General features: G+C 35.3%; 2 protein-coding genes across 2 annotated transcripts; one reads left to right on the top strand and one right to left on the bottom strand.

Annotated features, from left to right (window-relative positions):
• Positions 1-2,670: 2,670 nt before the first annotated feature.
• Positions 2,671-4,358, bottom strand: LOC132051628 (beta-D-glucosyl crocetin beta-1,6-glucosyltransferase-like). Its single transcript, XM_059442783.1, has one exon. It carries the CDS (start codon positions 4,319-4,321, stop codon positions 2,948-2,950), a length of 1,374 nt encoding a protein of 457 aa, XP_059298766.1. The 5' UTR covers positions 4,322-4,358; the 3' UTR covers positions 2,671-2,947.
• An 8,825-nt stretch (positions 4,359-13,183) lies between these two features.
• LOC132053773 (uncharacterized) lies at positions 13,184-15,965 on the top strand. Its single transcript, XM_059445875.1, has 5 exons — positions 13,184-13,665; positions 13,759-14,693; positions 14,896-15,134; positions 15,390-15,615; positions 15,700-15,965. The coding sequence occupies exons 1-5, from the start codon at positions 13,184-13,186 to the stop codon at positions 15,963-15,965; spliced, it is 2,148 nt and encodes a 715-aa protein (XP_059301858.1).
• Positions 15,966-18,436: the final 2,471 nt, after the last annotated feature.

The following is an 18,436-nucleotide window of genomic DNA, read 5'->3' as shown; positions in this document are numbered from 1 at the left end:
GAATGAGTATAAGTAATTATTATTTGATGCCTTTTCAAGGGCTGTTAGGCTCATTTTATAGTACAAATACATAAGCTCTTAAGCTGTGATTAAATTCTAATAATGAATAATAAATGCAGCTTTAATTCTGGATTATAACGCTTTCTCCGTATCTGGACTGGTCATATAATGTTATTCTCCCATTAATGACCTGGTACAATTTCCTTTGTGGATTTACCAGTGTTTTAAAAGACAGTTTTAGGGCTCGCCTCGGAGCTCGCCCCGGGTCTCACGTGCGGGGCTTAGTTCCCGTGAGGCTTACGCCCTAAGCGCCCGACTGTATGCCCTAAACACACCTAACGTCCAACGCTCAGGGCTCGCCTAACAGTTCTTACACAAATTTTATGTTAAATTTCTTAATTAGTATCGTTGACCCTTATAATTCTTTAACAAATGAATGATACTTAATAGTTTTTCATCTATAAAAGTAAGAAGATTGGGTGTAACTCAAATAACAAGTCGTAGTATTGCATACATTTGAGAACATCGTGAGGGTGAATATGACTTTATATTTCTTTGAAAAATACATAACCGAATTGTAAATTTTCACTTGTCATTGGTCTTTTGTACATCCTATGTATCAAAAGTATCATATTTTATTATTTTGCTATTTGAAAGTAATTATATTTTTATTCATGAAGGAGTTACGTTTTAATTATAATACTGAGATAAAATGAATAGTATGATAGCAATATTGTTTTAAGAAATTGTGATTTTTCATTGTTTGAAAGTTAAGATGTTATAGTTGATTTGTATTTCATAATAGCTTTTATTTTATTGTATTGTTTATACTTGTAAAATTATGTTACATATAATTACAAGTTGTAAGTGGCGTATAATGGATTGCTTTAATTAGTTTTTTCTGAGGATCAAGCCTTTATATATATATATATATATATTCGTTCTTTTTCTTTTTTGCAAGTATGCTTTTCTTTGTAGAAGTTGCTCCTTGCGTAAGTGTCTTTCGTAGTCTCCGTCTTGTTTGGAGAGATGAACATCCCTCATCTTCACTTTTTGGCAAAGTGACAGCCATCAACGGATTTGATGAGTCTTTCCCCGCTACCGTTTGAACCGGACTAGCTGTATCTTTATCCGATACAGTGGGTCTAACTGCCACACCCGTCTCATCCATTTTTATCTGAGATGGAGAACTCTGAGATTGCACTAACTCGAACATATATATATATATATATATATATATATATATATATATATATAGTTTTCTTTTATTTTTTTAATGTAATTTTACATATTTAAAAGTATTTATTGTAATTATATTATTTTATGAAATACTAAAAATTAAATACCCATAGGGCTTACGCCTCGTCGAGGCATATGTAAAATGCCCCGCCTTACGCCCCCGCCTTTTAAAACACTGGGATTTACTCCGGATGTCTCCGGGACTTCTCACTCGAATTTAATGAGACAACTTGCAAGTTGCAACGTTCCACCTCCTACTGCCACGTGTTCCATTACCATCCTGCCATGTGTCGAGCTGTATCTTGCCATGTATACACATATAGAGGTGTATGTTAATTGCTACTAAGAAGATCTTTTTGACATGGATATTTTTCGATCTCATAGCACCTTGAGAGGAAAAAAATATTGAATTTGAATATTCAGATTGATTGTGCATTTGGCAATGGCACTATTTATGTCATTAGTCATAAGTAAGACTATTAATTTTAATCCTAATTTTTTGGAGTCAAGTCGATAGAATATTCGACGATAGTATTTATATGACATAAATTTTCTTTGATATATTTCTTTAATTTACTGTTCCATACTAAATTCCTTTGTTCATCAATCAACTGAAGAATCTATTGGTTGTAGCATCACCTGCGACCGAAAAAGTAGCCCCAGGAAACATAACTTAGTTTATGCATTAAAGATTGAAACTTAGTTTATGCATTAACGATTGACAATTTGCTAAGTAGAAAGATCTATGTCACACTTAGGGATCAAACCTTCAAAATTACTTCAATGAGATTAATTAAAGGTACTTTGTTTTTCCTTATTCTGTTGTCCAAGTGAGATTTGAAAATTGGCATAGTGAATGTGAGTCCCAGTATATGTGAGGAAACGAATATGTTGAACACATATCTACGATAAGATAGGAAATATTATTAGAAAGCTATTAGTAAACATTTTTGGAGAAAATGTTAAACCATAAGTGAAAGTTCATGAGTTGTTCACCTCTTATTGACTTTAACCTTCTTCCGTGATAGAATTCAAAGATGTAATGGATGTTTTCAGTTTCTAAGCATGACTGTTGAAATTTTTTCACTGTTATGCTATTTCATTTACTATTAAATTTATGAATTATTCTTCCACCTAATTGAACAATACAACGCATTTACGCGGGTCGGTTCTTTGTCATACAACATTAGGTGCTTGTCCACTGAGATTTTTAGATTCTAGATTTGAGAGACCACTACTTCTAAAAAACAGGGCAAAACAGTTAGGACATGAAATATTTGTAACCATAATTGATGTTACTTGTATTCATAATTAAAATGACTAGTTGAAATATCTAAGAAATAAGAAAACTATCAAGCTGAATATTTTCCTTACAAGAATAACAGTTGTAGCTCAAACACTATTTTATTAAATTGAGCTCCACATTGATCATTCACAAAAACTTGTACTTTATTCTTCATGTATAGTTATTTACTCAAAATTTTCGTTTTGAATATCGATACTATTTTCCAAATCGTGTACTACATGGCAAATATAAGAAATTAGAAACATGAAGAGTTTTAACTCTCTAAATATTGACCATATCAATAGATTTCGTAACAAATTAAAGTTTTGGACGAACAAGAGGTGATTATTTCTTATGGTAATCAGAAAGTAAAATATAAAAGGAAATATTTGTGATGCTTATTTATTCATCAATTAATTGAACTCAGAAAGAACCATTCTTGATCTTACTCTTCCCAACAAGTTGTTTTAACTCCTCAACAGCTGCATTCATATCTTCAACACTTTTAGATTTCAAATTCTTGCCCAAATTCCTCACCTTACACCTCAAATCTTCCGAGGATTCTCCACTTGTAACATCTTTTATAACTCTTGCTATTTCTTCTCTATGAAGGGATCCCTTATCATCCCTCACAACCTCTAAAGCAACTCCAATTTCCACAAGAAACTTAGCATTCATTGGTTGGTCAAGTTGCATGGGAATAGCTATAACCGGAATGCCAAATTCTATGCTTTCAGATATAGAATTCCATCCACAATGACTCACAAATCCTCCGATACTTCGATGAGTTAGTATTTTAGCTTGTGGAGCCCATCCTTCGACAACCATCCCTCTATCTCCAACTCTCTCAAGAAAACCTTGTGGCAAAGCCTCTTTAAGATTTTGATTTTCACCTTTTGGAAACCTAACAACCCATATGAAATTCACTTGGCTAAGCTCTAATCCAAATGCTATTTCCTCCCTTTCTTCTTTCGATAAGAAATACTCACTCCCAAAAGAGACAAACACAGTTGACAACTCATTTTTATGATCTAGCCATTGCATGATCTCTATGCTTTCCTCTCCAGTACTTGCAACAGGGTCTTGAACTAGTGTACCTATAGGCAAAATTCTCGAGTCAATAATTTTAGATAAATAATCCATATATTTCCCTTCCATTTCTCTACTAGTGCTTATTAGCGTGATTCCACCTTGAGGAGTAATCTCCTCTTCAGGTTCATCATCCTTTTTCTCATTCTCTGTGTCATTTCTGTCAGCCAATGTTTTACGCGCTTTTGTCAGCTCATAATCGCGTAAATGAAGAGCTGGAAAAGGATATTCGATGTCATGATTCTTATACAAGTGAACGAAATAGGAACACATGGCCGCGCCAGATGTGAAAAATTGAGCTGATGGTATGTTGAGTGAAGAAGCCACTCCAAAAGTCCACAGTTGGATAATATCATAGATTACAATATCGGGTTTTCGAGATTTCAAGATGGTGATAAGGTTAGGTTTGGCCAATTTGAGAGCCTTATGGAGGGTGGAATTGAGATGGGGAGGAAGTCCATTGGTTGTGTGATAGTGAGGAGGAAGTTGAGGAAATTCTGGTAATTGGAGTTCCACAAGCTGGATTGAAGAAGAATAGCTTTGTGGAATTCTTTTTTGAATGAAACTTAGATTAATAGGTGTAGAACAAAGGTCAATCACAAAACCTCTGTCTGAAAGTTTTTTGGCTAGCTCAAGAAATGGTGAGATGTGACCATAGGCCAACCATGGAAACAAGAAAGCCTTCAATTTGGTATTTTCTGTACCCATGTGTATGTGTGTGTGTGAAGGGGTTATTGTGGGGTTTATTAGGAGGGATAAAGACAATTTAAAAAAGAATAGTGGGCTGAGTTTATTATGCTTTCGTCATTCTTCTAGAAGATTTTCATGTTTGTACAAGGAAAAAGAGGCCAGATCTTAGAATCTGTGCCAAAAAGTCTTTGTTGTAAAAGGATGCTGATTTCATTGTTTAGCTAGTCATGTGAATAGGACGAGCAAAATCCAGCCTTGCACATGATTGCAATGCTAATTTGAGATTAGCCAACGGTCCTTTTTAGAAGAAATGATCTCCTATAGCTGCTTATAAATTGGGGATAATAGTCAAAATACCCCCCAACGTTTGACCAAAATCCCAACTACACACGTAACCTTTCATGCGTCAGCTGGATTACCCCCCGAACAAATTTTTTCGCATCAAAACGACCCTTTTTTGCTGATGTGGCGGTCCAATACGACAACTCCCATCCACTGTGCGCTTGTATACACGCGCCCGGCCCACGTGCCACGTCATCATCGTCTTCATTAGGAGTTGGAAAAAAATCACACCAAATCAACTCAAAAAAAAATCTCTCAATTTTCCATACTCTATTTTTAGTAAGGATCCAAAACCCATAACCAATTCTCCTTCATCTTCATCAACATTATCATCATCATCTTCATTAGAAGTTGAAAAAAAAATCACACCAACTTCCTCAAATCTAATCCAACAAATCCAAATATGAAAGGAAGCTTCCTAACACCTAATAGAACAAAGTTCATCCATTAATTGATCAAACAATGAAGAATTTAAATAAACCCATTTGGTGTTCTTCATAGCTTTCTCCAAATTCCTAGCAATGGAGTTTAATTTTCTCCCAATATCAAACTCAAAGAATTAGTGCTTAAACAACTCCAACCAAGCAACAAGTAGCAACTCCAAACAAGCAACTTCCAATCAGATTTTCTTTAACAACATTAGATTTTTCAACTTTTTTTTTTTTCCAGATTTTTCCTTTTTTTTTTTCTTCAGATTTTTCGTTTTTTTTCCTTCAGATTTTCGTTTATGGTGGAAAGTTGTTCTTTAACAAGTTGTTGGGAATCATATGTGGATTTTCTTCAGTTCAGATTTTTGTTTATAATGGATATTATTTTGACAAAAAAATGGAGATGGGATACCAAAACATCCAAATCTTCACTTGGCAACTTACAAGACTTCAAACTCATAGACGATCTTTAATTTCCCTATGCACCGCAAGAAACCACAGGATTATTGTGGTACCGTTCTGGGTGGTGGTATGAAAGGAAAATGGGTTTTGTGTTTAGGGCTTTGTTTGGTCGTGATTGAGAAAAAAATGAGAAGTTGAAATAAAAATGAGAAGTTGGGTGTAAATGGAGGAATTTAAATATATCTATGTGGCATCATATGTGACAGCTTAGTTGGAGTCCAAAACACGTCGATGCAGATTTTTGAAGGCCATCACGCGCCACTGGGCGCGTATTCACGTTCTCCCGCCACAACGTTAAAAAAGGGGCATTTTAATACTGAAAAAATTTGTCCAGGGGGGTAATAGGACCAACAAAAAGGTTAGGTGTGTAGTTGGCATTTTGGTCAAACATTGGGGGGTATTTTGACTATTATCCCTATAAATTGAATAGAAATTAATTTTTCATATCTCTTACATGCAAGAATAAAAAGAAAATTATTTGTAAAGGAGCTAAATTTTTTTTTTTTTTATAAAGAACTATAAAACCATCCTTAGGGAAAATGAAACAAACTGATGAATGATGATACAAACGCAAAAGGATCTGCGAATTTAAGTTAGGGATTTTAAAATATTAATGTATTTCATATGATAATAAGCATGTTTATAATACATAAATATCTCATTACTTAAGGAATCAAATATCTATGTTCGTTATATATGTCCCCTAGTGTAACTCGTACAAGCACATTTATGAAACTTTGAAAACCTGTATGCATATCCCCTAGGCTAATATTACAAGAAATTCATAAATTTTGAACTAGTATTTATATAACCTAAGCTAACTTGGTTTAATTCTCGTAAATGTTATTGGGGAGACTTCTGCTTTGATAGACGTTTCATTGACCTTTCAATAAAACCAAATTTGTCGAATTCTTGATGAAACCAACTAATCATCATGTTTTCCTTTACAATCCTTGCTAAATGCGTTAAACATCCACGGGACTGAGTTGGAGAAACAATGCGTTATTTAGTGTTAATACACACTGAATATACGCAGAATATACACAGGATATACACGGCAGTTTGACAGTTCTAGAAGTTAGTTATTCTTTTGGACTATAGCAGTTAGTTAAGTTCACAGAATTAGTTATAGTCAATTCACGGAGTTAGAGGATTAACCTACTTGTATATATAGGTGATTCACTCATTGTGTGATGAACATATTGAATGAAACAATGCAATAATCTTCTCTCTTCTTCCTTACCAGATTTCTTCTCTTCTCCCCATTTCTTCTTCTTGTTCATATTAAAGACTGATCATTGATCCACAAATTATGACATGGTATTAGAGCATATGAGACTCGATTCAAAGTTTATGTAGTTGTATATTGATCACTCGTTGATAAGAAAACACAAATTGCTTCCGCTAAGCTTGGAAATCTTGGAATCACATTTCAGTTACAAGAATGGGAACTACTAATACACAGACAAATGCAGCTGTGCAGAATGGTTTGAATTCATCTCAAAAAACCAGTAATGGAACTGGATCTACGACTCAAATGAATGCTGTGATCGACTACTTGCATCCTTTCTTCCTTCACTCATCAGATGTGAGTGGTATGCAAATCATCACCTTCCAACTAACGGGTATTGAAAACTATTCCCTCTGGCTTAGTTCAATGAAGATTGCCTTAAGGGGTAGAAACAAGTTAGGGATGGTGGATGGAACTAGTAGTAAAGAAAAATATCTAGAAAGTATGTGGGAACATTGGGAAAGAGTCAATGCAATAGTCTTGTCTTGAATTATGAACTCTGTGTCAAAAAATCTTCTTGGTGGTTTGATGTATGCTACTATTGCTGAAGTTGTATGGTTGGAACTGCAAGAAATGTTTAGTAAAGTTGATGGTTCTCGTGCATTCAATATACACAAAGAAATTGCCACCATTACTCAAGGAAATGCATCTGTCACAACCTATTTTTTTTTTTTTTGGTTAAAAGTTTAAATTTTCATTTCAACCAAAATGTAATCTGTACAATGCCACTAGCTCCATTTGGACTCGAAGCTAGATCTCAAACAAACTTTAACTACACTTTCACTATTGCGATTACAATATCTATCACCTATAATCACTAAACTAGTAGGGATATGAATCTAGCTGCTCCAGGTGACTCTTCCATTTGTTGTGCCTTTGACCTTCAATGTGTAGCTGGATAGAGATATCTTTCAGTCGTGCCAAGCTGCTTAGAACCTGGCGAGAAAATCGCCTGCCATTGCGCTCCGACTTGACAGGCAACTTGTGAGTGCTACTTCTCTCAATGTTAACTGAGAAATAATTGATACAAGACATTCATCTGGCAATTGGCTAAGTCTATCCTCCTTCACTACGTGGCTCGAATAGCATTTGTTATTTTGCTGAACAAGAGTACAAAGACAAAAGGTCACAATATATATATATATATATAGATAGATAATTCAGAATTGAAACATATGGTACTAAAATTGTCAGGCGCAACAGAAGGTAAATACTGTATGGCACTGGAATCCAGATTGAATTTTGTAGAAACATGACAAGAAAGATAAGATTTTGGGGAGAAGAAATCATTAAAAGCATTATCTTTATCTTGGTTGATGTAAATAGTCAGAAAGAACAAAGGAAATCTGCACCCTGTTACATGGTGAGAATAAAGGATGATTGTACCTTGGTTATATTTCTCTGAATGTTAAATTGATGTTCTGCACTACGACTTCCTGACATGGGAACTATGGTCATCCTTAATTCTCCTCTGCTTGAAAATTAAAAACAAAGAGAATTAAAAAAAAAAATACAGTAAAAAAGAAAATAGAAGAATAAAAACCGAAGCCACCACAGCTTTGGTCCAATCTAAAGAAAGTAGAAGACAAATAGCTGCAACAAACATACAGAAAAAGATTGAACAGTTTTCTGGACAGATTATAGCAGCACAGCCTATGTTTTTGTGTGCGCGCTTGCTTGGAATAATAGCTCTCCCAAATCAATGTGCTCCGCTTATGACGCACCAACTTTACTTTGGACCTACAAGTTGGCGGGGGACGCATCAACTCTTAAGGAAAGCCTTCCTAAGGAAAATAAAAAGGAAAACTCTTAAAATTCCCAACGTAAATAGAACAGGAAAATACATTTTGAGAAAAGAATACAGTTTGTCTTCCATTCTTAAAAATATACCTTAACCAAAATAAGAAAAAACAAAAAGTAAAAATCTTTTAAATAAGATTTAAAAAAATATGAAGATACTCCTAAGGTAAATTAAAAAAGGAAACATATTAATTGTAGTTATACTTTGTCTAACATGAAATATATTTTCAAAGGATTGCAAAAGTCAAGAGAAAGGCGAAAAAATAAATAAAAAGGTAACCTTAGAATTAGATATTTGAAGTGTACAACATTGTCTTAGATTGAACATGGACTTATCTTATTGTCGTTTAATCTCTAAAGCGGGTTTCTGCGGAGAACAAAATAGCGTTCATGTCTAAAGGTGAACAAAGCCCTAACATCCAGAGTTCGTTAATGTTCTCAGGCCTGAGATTGCTCGTCTTTGTTTGATATATTCTTTTGGTACTACATACAAATTAAAATGACACTAAATTACAAGGGAAAGTATAGAAGCTGTGTTTATTTTGTCTTTTGCACTTCTGTGGAATCCTTTCTTTTAGTTAAAATTTAACCGAACAAAGGTGTGATATAACGTTCAGATTGATGGACAGTGCGAAATTGGAACACGCCCGATGAAAAGACTTTATCAACACTCTAAACCCATGCATCAAAAAACCTAAACCTAGCAGAAAGTAGCCGTTGGCATGGCCACCATGGCCGGCGGCCAGCCTCCTTCAGGGTCTGGTCTGCCGCTTAATACCGCTTCAAATTCAGAATTCCCTTCTTTGAACCCAAACCAATTGGCTATTACTGAAATTAACTCTCACAAACCTGACATACAAAAACCAGTGTTACTTAAGGAAATTATGCAAGAAAATGTCAAAGTAGATCCTATTGAGCAGAAACCCATTACATATGTTAATGGGATACCACGAGTTCAATGGACGGAGGATGAAGTTGCTCGGATGAATGTGATGGAAAACCTGCAATATGCTGTCATAGGAAAATTCTCATATGGATGGCCGGCGATTGATGAATTAAGGACAGCGATTCCTGCACAGTGTGGTATCAAAGGAAAATGTGAGATTGGAGTCTTTCGATTTCGACATGTTTTGATAAGACTCTCTTTGATGGAGGATTTTATAAATCTCACATCTAAAGGATCGTATTTTATCAATTCAAAGGATGGATACTACTACCAAATGAGGCCTTTAATGTATGATCCTACTTTTAAAGTTGATGAAGAGACCACTAAGGTGATGGCATGGATTTCATTCCCTAATCTATTGCCCACATACTTTGTAAAGGAATCTCTTTTTTCCATTGCTTCGGCAGTAGGGAAACCTTTACATGTGGATCAGGCTACAATTAACAAAACTCGCCCTAGTTGTGCTAGGGTGAAGGTTCTTGTGGATCTAAATGATGATTTGCCTGAGTTTGTCCTAATGGATATTGTAAATGAAGTGACTGGAGCAGAGAGAACTGTAACTGTGAATATTAGGTATGATAATTTACCTAAATATTGTTTTGAATGTAGACTACAAGGTCATAATGAGAAGGAATGCAGAATTTTGAATCCTGAGCTTAGGTTTGAACAGGAGGAAGGGAAGAATATTGAGAATGAGAAAAAAGAAGGCGGCCCATCAGAGAGAAATAATGCAAATGAGACTGTCAGTGATAATTTGGTAACAACAAAAAGGATCAACAACAAGGAAATAAGGAAAATTTTCCGACAAAATTTTTATCAAGTGGAAAAGTTGTTGGAAAATGGCGAACTTGGAATGTTATAAAGGATAACAGAATCAATCTTGAGGAAAGGAAGAAAGGGAAAAGGACAGATTCGAGTGATCAGGCTGGTGAGGAAATTCAAACTCAAAACAAATTTGATGCTTTAGCAACAGAGGATGATGAGGAGAAAATGGAGGAGAATGATGGGAATAATAACGCGGTAGAGGAATCTGAGAACTACAACAACAAGTAGGAGAATGTTACAAAAGATAAGGAAGAAAGAACTAATAACACTAACAACAGAGAAGGGGGTTGCACAAATGATGATGGAGCCAAAAAGGGGACAGAGCAAGGGAAAGAATGGGAACAAATAGCTTCAAAACGGTGTGTTACTGTTCCAGAGACAATTCAAGAAAATGGAGAGGAGCAAACCAAATGGGGTGATAGGGTGGAGGAACCTGAAGGTACTGAAACAGAGGGGATCACATGCCATGAAACAACAGCAACACCAAAGACTCAAGAATATATATCAGTAGAGAAGGAAACAGAAATTGAAGACAAGCAAGATAGAGTGAACATCAATCAGGAGATATCATCTTGTGCATCATCTTCAAATGCACAGGCTGGTATAGAAGAACATTCTGCAGAATCTAAAGGTACGGAGGTAAAGGAACATGATCGGGAGGATAGCATGGAGAGGGAGATTTTACCTGAAAGGAAGCCACTGGATGAGGAAATGGTGGATTATATCAGCACTACAACAGCAGATGTTACAGAAAGTACTGATCATAATCTACAAAATAACATACAGGAGAAGATTAGCAGTCATGCAGCAGAGTCGATAAAGGAAAAATGTGCGGTTAAACAGATAAATGATGAAAGTAAAAGAAACGGACTCTTTGATCTAAATAAAAAGGTGCTATCTTCATCCCCTTCTGGATCCCAAGTGTTGATTGATTCAGCTGAAAAGGATAACCAACCACCTGCAAACAAGGAAGTAACACAGAGTCAATTAGCAGTTCCAATAAAAGTAACACATCCTAATTCTAACCTACAGGATATTGTTGCTCATAAAGTGTCTCAATTAGAATTACAAGAAGGGAAGCATCCGCAATTAGAAGAGGATAAGGAGATGGAAGACAGAACCAACAACATTCTGAAAGTTGCTAGGGAAGCTGGTTTATCACCAAAGATGCTTGCTAAAAGTGGAAAAAAGCATAAAAATCAGGAGGTTCAACAAACCAAGAGGGTTTCAAAGAGGACAACTTCTTCGAAGTATAAATGATGATTAAAGCTTTAATTTGGAATATTAGGTCTGTTAATACACAACAGGCTTTTCAGAGACTCATAAAGTTACAAAATCAATACAAGTGTTGCTTGATTGCTTTGATGGAACCTTTTCAGAATTGCAGACACTTACAGAAATATAAAAGAAGGTTAGGTATGGAAAATGCTATTGCTAATAAGAATGTGAAGATTTGGGTTTTTATGAATGCTTCAGTACGGTGGGAAATCTTAATGGATGCAGATCAACAAATCACTTTGAAGATTCATCACCAAGACATAGACAAAGACATCATTGTAACTTTTGTTTATGCCAAATGTGATGAAGGGGAGAGGCTAGAATTATGGGATGATATGTATCATTTGGCAAGTACTATGTCTTTGCCATGGATGATTGGAGGTGATTTTAATGTTATTCTTTCCGATGAAGAGAAATTGGGAGGCTTACCTGTCACTCTAGCAGAGTGTGAAGATTTTGCCTACTGTATGAATTCTTGTGACTTATTTGACATCGGTTTTAAAGGAAGCCCATACACTTGGTGGAATGGTAGGGCAGCAGAAGACTGTATCTTTAAGAGATTGGACAGAACTTTGTTTAATTCTATCTTTCAGGAATTTCTTCCACAGATTGAGGTGGAACACTTGACAAGAACTGGATCTGATCATTCTCCTTTGCTTGTATCATGTGGGGATGAAGTTGTCAGTATTAAAAAACCTTTTAGGTTTTTGAATTTTTGGATCCATCATGACAATTTCAAGGACGTGGTAAAGCAAAACTGGCAAACAGAGTTTATGGGAACTCCTTTTCTGGCCTTTAAGCAGAGATTGAAGAATCTTAAGAAGGCTTTGTCTAAGTGGAGCAGGGAGACATATGGGGACATTTTTAAGCAGCTATCTATCAGAGAAGAAGTGGTCAGGGTGAAGGAGAAATTATTTGAGGAGGATCCTAGTTTAATAAATAGAATTATTTTGCAGAAGGCCCAGACAGAGTTGAAAAAGTATTTAAGCATAGAGGAACAGTACTGGAGGCAGAAATCTGGATTCTCTTGGTTCATTGAGGGGGACAAAAACACAAATTTTTTCCACAACCATGTCAATGGGAAAAGGAAAAAATTACAGATAAACAGGATTAAAGATTCTAATGGTGCTTGGCTGGAAACACATGAGCAGATATCAGAAGAGGCAGTGAAGTTTTTCAGCAACCAGTTTACTCAAGAGGGAGATACTGTGGATTTTGGGATCCTTCAGCATGTCCCATCCATGGTAAATCATGAACAAAATGTGTTTTTATGTTCTTACCCATCAAAGGAGGAAGTCAAAAGAGCAGTTATGGCTTTGGGAGGAGACAGTGCAAGTGGACCTGATGGTTTTACTGGTTTATTCTATCAAGAATGTTGGGAGATAGTTGGAAATGATGTACATGCTGTAGTGCTTGCATTCTTTGATGGAAAAGAGCTACCTAAATCTATCACCCATACCAATCTGGTACTTATTCCAAAGAAGCAGCAAGTGTAATCTTTCTTAGACATGAGACCTATAAGTTTATCTAATTTCATTAATAAGGTCATCTCAAGAGTTCTACATGATAGGTTGGAAAGCATTCTTCCTACATTGATTTCTTCAAACCAATCAGGGTTTGTGAAAGGGAGGAATATTTTTGAGAATATATTACTTACTCAAGAGATTGTTTCGGATATTAGAATAAGAGGCAAGCCAGCAAATGTCATTATCAAATTGGATATGGCTAAGGCTTATGACAGAGTTTCTTGGAAATATCTAATGCATGTGTTAAGAAAGATGGGTTTTGCAGAACATTTTATTAACCTGATCAGGAGTTTAATTGGGAATAATTGGTATTCTGTGTTACTTAATGGACAAGCTACTGGATTCTTTCATTCCACCAGAGGAGTGAAACAAGGGGATCCTTTATCTCCTGCTTTATTTTTATTATCTACAGAAGTATTATCAAGGGCTTTGAATGTTTTATTTGAAGATGATCAATTCATTGGGTATGGGATGCCTTAGTGGACAAACCCTCTAAACCACTTAGCTTATGCTGATGATACAATTATATTTGCTTCTGCTGACTCATACTCTTTAAGGAGAATTATGCATGTCCTGAGGGAGTATGAACAGACTTCTGGGCAACTGATTAACAAATCCAAGAGTTCTTACTACATGTATTCTAAGGTTGGCAATGATTTGATGCAATTAGTAGGGAGTTTCACTGGATTTAATAAAGGGAGTTTCCCTTTCACATATTTGGGTTGTCCTATCACTCACTCCAGGAAGAAGAAAGTTTATTACTCAGAATTGTTCAAGAAGGTGAAAGGGAAATTACATTCTTGGAAAGGTAAAATGCTTTCATTTGGTGGAAAAGCTGTGCTGATTCAAAGTGTTCTCCAAAGTATGCCAATTTACCTGCTTTCAGTGATTGCACCTCCTAAATGTGTAATAAAGGAACTTCATCGAATTTTTGCAAGATTCTTTTGGAATACTAGAGAGGAAGGGAGGAGTAGACATTGGGTTTCTTGGAAGGATATATGTCTTCCAACTCAGGAGGGGGGTTTGGGTTTCAAATCACTTTTTGATGTTTCAAATGCTTTATTTGCCAAGTTATGGTGGAGATTCAGAACTACATCATCTTTATGGGAAAATTACATGTGGAATAAGTACTGTAAAAAGGAGATTCCCACCTTGGTGCAATGGAAAGGTGGAACTCAAGTGTGGAAAAAGATGTTACAAGTAAGGGATGCTATAGAGCATGAAATTTGGTGGGAAGTTAAAGGGGGCACTTCTAATGTTTGGTTTGAAAATTGGACTAAACTGGGTGCTTTGAACTATGTAGTTCCTACAGGTTATCCTATAAATGAAGAGCTTCAAGATGTTGCAGACCTTATAGAGGGAGAATGTTGGAAAGATCAGATACTTGAACAAACTTTTCCAACAGACATAGTGGAGTACATAAAATCAGGAATTCACATAAGGGAACTTGCAGGAAATTGGGATAGGCCTTGGTGGATGCCTACTAGTACAGGTAAGTTTTCAGTAAAGAGTACCTGGGACATTTTGAGACAAAGGGATCATGCAAAGGCTGATTTTAAGCATTTGTGGATTAAGGGGATGCCTTTCAAGATATCTTTTTTTTATATGGAGATTATGGAAAAATGTCATTCCTACAGATGATACTTTAATGAGGATAAGGATCCCTGTTGTATCAAGATGTTACTGTTGTACAGTTCCTCAACAAGAGACTATACAACATCTCTTCCAAACTAGTAAATTTGCATCAGATGTTTGGAGTGTTTTTAAGCAGGCAGTGGGTATACAAATGAATCTCATTCAGATACACCAAGTTATCAGAAACTGGTGGAAAATTGAGTGTGCTGAGAAATTTAAACCAATTCTACATGCTGTGCCTGCTATGATCATTTGGGAGTTGTGGAAGAGAAGAAACACTATCAGACATGAAGGACGGGTGAGTTTTAATAGAGTTATTCATGAGATCAATAGAAACCTGTTTTATTTAACAAAGAGCAAGTATCCTTGGCTTAGAAACATACCTTTTTTATGGCCTGATTTGGTTACTTTCTTAGAGGGATACAAGCCCATTTTGATATCTAAGATTGTCTACTGGAAATTGCCATTTGAGAATTGGTATAAGTGTAATACTGATGGTGCTTCTAAAGGCAATCCTGGTCCTAGTTCCTATGGTTTTTGTGTAAGAGATTAGGTTGGAGATTTGATATATGCTGAGTGTAAGGAATTGGGACATAATTCTAATGTGGTGGCTGAGGCAAGAGCTATGTTAGAGGGGTTGATCTATTGTGTGAATCATGAACTGCATCCATTAATTTTGGAGACTGACTCTTTAATGCTGAAGAATGTTGTTGATGGAGTTTGGGATACCCCATGGTGTATAGTCACAGAGGTGGACACAATCAGGAGACTAAAGGATGGTTTTAATGTGATTATACAACATGTATACATGGAAGGAAACACATTGGCAGATTTTTTAACTAACCTAGCTTTTGATTTTGCAGGTACATTAAGTTTTAATTCATTTGCTGAATTACCTAGTGCAGGGAGGAGGATATTAAATACGACAAACATCAAGTTCCCAATCTCAGAATCAAGAATGCAAAAAACTCTGGAAATATTGATGTACAAACATGACTTTGTGACTCAAATATTGACACAACTTCTAATGGTGGTATTAGCTTTGGCTCATCCCATTGAAGATGGGTCAATAAATGAGAAGCAGAGCAAATGTACAGTCAATAATGGAGAAGAAGACTGGTGTAGATAGCTTTGTTTTTTGAGGTACAAATATTTTAATTGACTAGATTATCTTGTGCAAAACCTTTATCAACTTTTAATCTGCAGATTAGCCATATTTTGGTTAATTTAAAGGTTTTAAGGTGGTTACTGGACAAAATAAACTAGTTAATTACAAGGATTAATCCTCCACAAATCAATACTCATCAATCTATATACGAGCTAGAGGAGACCAAAGAAAAAAAAAATACAAAGGATTCAGCTCAATAAGTAAAAAAGCATAGCAGATCGAAGAGTTTCATGAACTTGTCATTTCACATCTCTCTAGATCGAAGCCCACAAAGAGAACAATCTGAAATATCACTCAATCTTCAACTTACACAAAGGAAATTACATATTGGGAGCATATTTACCTGAAGATAAGAGATTTGGTTTCTCTGAGTTGAACTCCTTGGATATGGTTTTTGTTGCACCGGTGAGAGCTTTGTGGTGCGAAAATAAAGGGAAATCATGTCGGAAAACCATGTTTCGTTGCTTTATGGTGGATCTGCGATGGCTTCATTCCGGTGGAGTTGACCAATATAGAAGTTTCCGAAGTGGTGTGTGGTTTGGGGTGTATGTCGGCTAGGTTCATTTTTTGCTTTTCATTTGGACCGGATAGCTTTTGTTCCGGGTTTTATTTTCCTTTTCTGTTGAACTCTTATTATTTAGTATTTAATAAATATCCCTCCACTAAGTATTACTTAGTGGTTTCTAAAAAAAAAAAAAAAAAAAAAAAAAAAAGGGAAAGTATAGAAGCCAGAAGTAGCTTGCTTGTAGTAGTCAGCCTAACCAAAGCCTCATGGCGACATAAAATTAGCTTTATGAATTGAATCTTACAACTTGTTTAGATGGTTGTTGCATATCGTTTCATAACATATAATACTAAAAGAACAACCTCTAGCGACGGACGAAATCCACTGCTAAATAGCATATTAGCTTTAGCGACGGATTGTCATCCATTACTATTATGCGCGTAGCTAACCTCTTTGCAAACAAAAATTTGAATATGTTGCAAACTTTGCGACGGATCGTATATGTGGCTAAAACTTAGTGACGGAAAAGTCCGTTGCTATTTTATCAATTTCGTCATTGTTCGCGGCAAAAAATCTTTCGCTAATCTGTCGCAACAATTTAATCTTAGCTACGAATAATATTCACCACCAATTCATAGAAAATTCTTTTTTTATCCTTTTATTTATTATTTTAGATACATCCTTGGATACGCTTAGAAATATAAATCAATATTCTAGAAGGTCCACAACAGATAGCAGATACATGTAATTGTATATTTAAGTTCAAAACATCCACTACCCCAAGAATGAAGTGGTAAACAAAAAAAAAAAAAAAAAAAAAAGCTAACTAATACTAAGCCGGAGATAGTCATCATCAAAATCGACGCATGAGTCTCATCCAAATTATTAATGGAAGACTTATATTCTTCTCTTCTTTTCGCCTCTCGCTACTTGGTAATACGCAAGACATTAATCAAATTCAGTTTGAGTATGTGTGTATTGTTGTAATACATATCTGGTTATTCCTCCTGTAAGAATAATAATTAATTAAATTAGTAGAATAATAATTGATGAAATTAAAACAGTGATGAAAAATAATCAGTCTGTATCTCATTTGGTGTTGGATCTCGACCCCAATGAGACAACTTTGTTTAGACTTGGACCTAACAAAATAATTTTTTTTTCTTTTTAAAAAAGATAGAATAAAAGCACAAGAATACAGAGAGATTGAAGTTGTTAGTTCATGAATAACAAAAAATATTATGCAATCCCTAAGCTTTTATGTAAAGCATATAACTTAAACAATTATGCAAATAAACACTTAAACAGGTGATTAAAAACACAATTCATCACCAATATAAAACACAATTCATCACCAATATCCAAGTAAAACATCATGTTAATTTCTACCTCAGGAAAAGTGTGGCCAAATAACAACTGAGCTGAAAATCAAATTTATGAGGGAAAATCAAGTAGCAACTGAACTGAAAATAAAAAAATCTTACCATCCATATCTCAAGTTCCATTCTTGACATAAAATAAACATACACCGCATATCTACCAAACATACAACAAAAGTACATGAGACATACAATGAGATACAATATACATACTGATAGAGATATAAATGATGTTGGTTAGTTCATGACAACTAAACTAATCCTAGAACTACTCTAAGTCAGTCGTGTATAAGAGTCCTTGTATATTGTCAATTGTATACTAGATGGGAGAACACAGTGGTTGTGTTAACCACTTCACATAGAGATTCCTCCCAATTAGGACTCTAATAACTGCAACGAATATATCTTCCTATTCTGTGTAAGTAAGACATACAAGAAAAGCCACAGTTTTTGTAATGTACGTATGAATTAGTAACTGTAATGTACGTATGAATTAGTAACCAACGGAATGTAGAATTGGTAACTGATACTAAAATTGGGCTTTATTA

The sequence above is a fragment of the Lycium ferocissimum genome, chromosome 4 (genome assembly GCF_029784015.1).
Source record: "Lycium ferocissimum isolate CSIRO_LF1 chromosome 4, AGI_CSIRO_Lferr_CH_V1, whole genome shotgun sequence".
NCBI classification, from domain to species: Eukaryota; Viridiplantae; Streptophyta; class Magnoliopsida; order Solanales; family Solanaceae; genus Lycium; species Lycium ferocissimum.
The sequence above is the reverse complement of the archived record's forward strand: the minus strand, read 5'-3'. Positions and strand labels throughout refer to the sequence as shown.

What these genes read in the sequence shown, in the direction of transcription:
- LOC132051628 (XM_059442783.1), bottom strand. Translation starts at nt 4,321, where the DNA reads ATGGGTACAGAAAATACCAAATTGAAGGCTTTCTTGTTTCCATGGTTG.
- LOC132053773 (XM_059445875.1), top strand. Translation starts at nt 13,184, where the DNA reads ATGAGACCTATAAGTTTATCTAATTTCATTAATAAGGTCATCTCAAGA. An exon ending in GTGGATGCCTACTAGTACAG is followed by an intron (nt 14,694 to 14,895) that starts GTAAGTTTTCAG and finishes ACTGTTGTACAG; the next exon opens with TTCCTCAACAAGAGACTATA. An exon ending in CTATCAGACATGAAGGACGG is followed by an intron (nt 15,135 to 15,389) that starts GTGAGTTTTAAT and finishes GTAAGAGATTAG; the next exon opens with GTTGGAGATTTGATATATGC.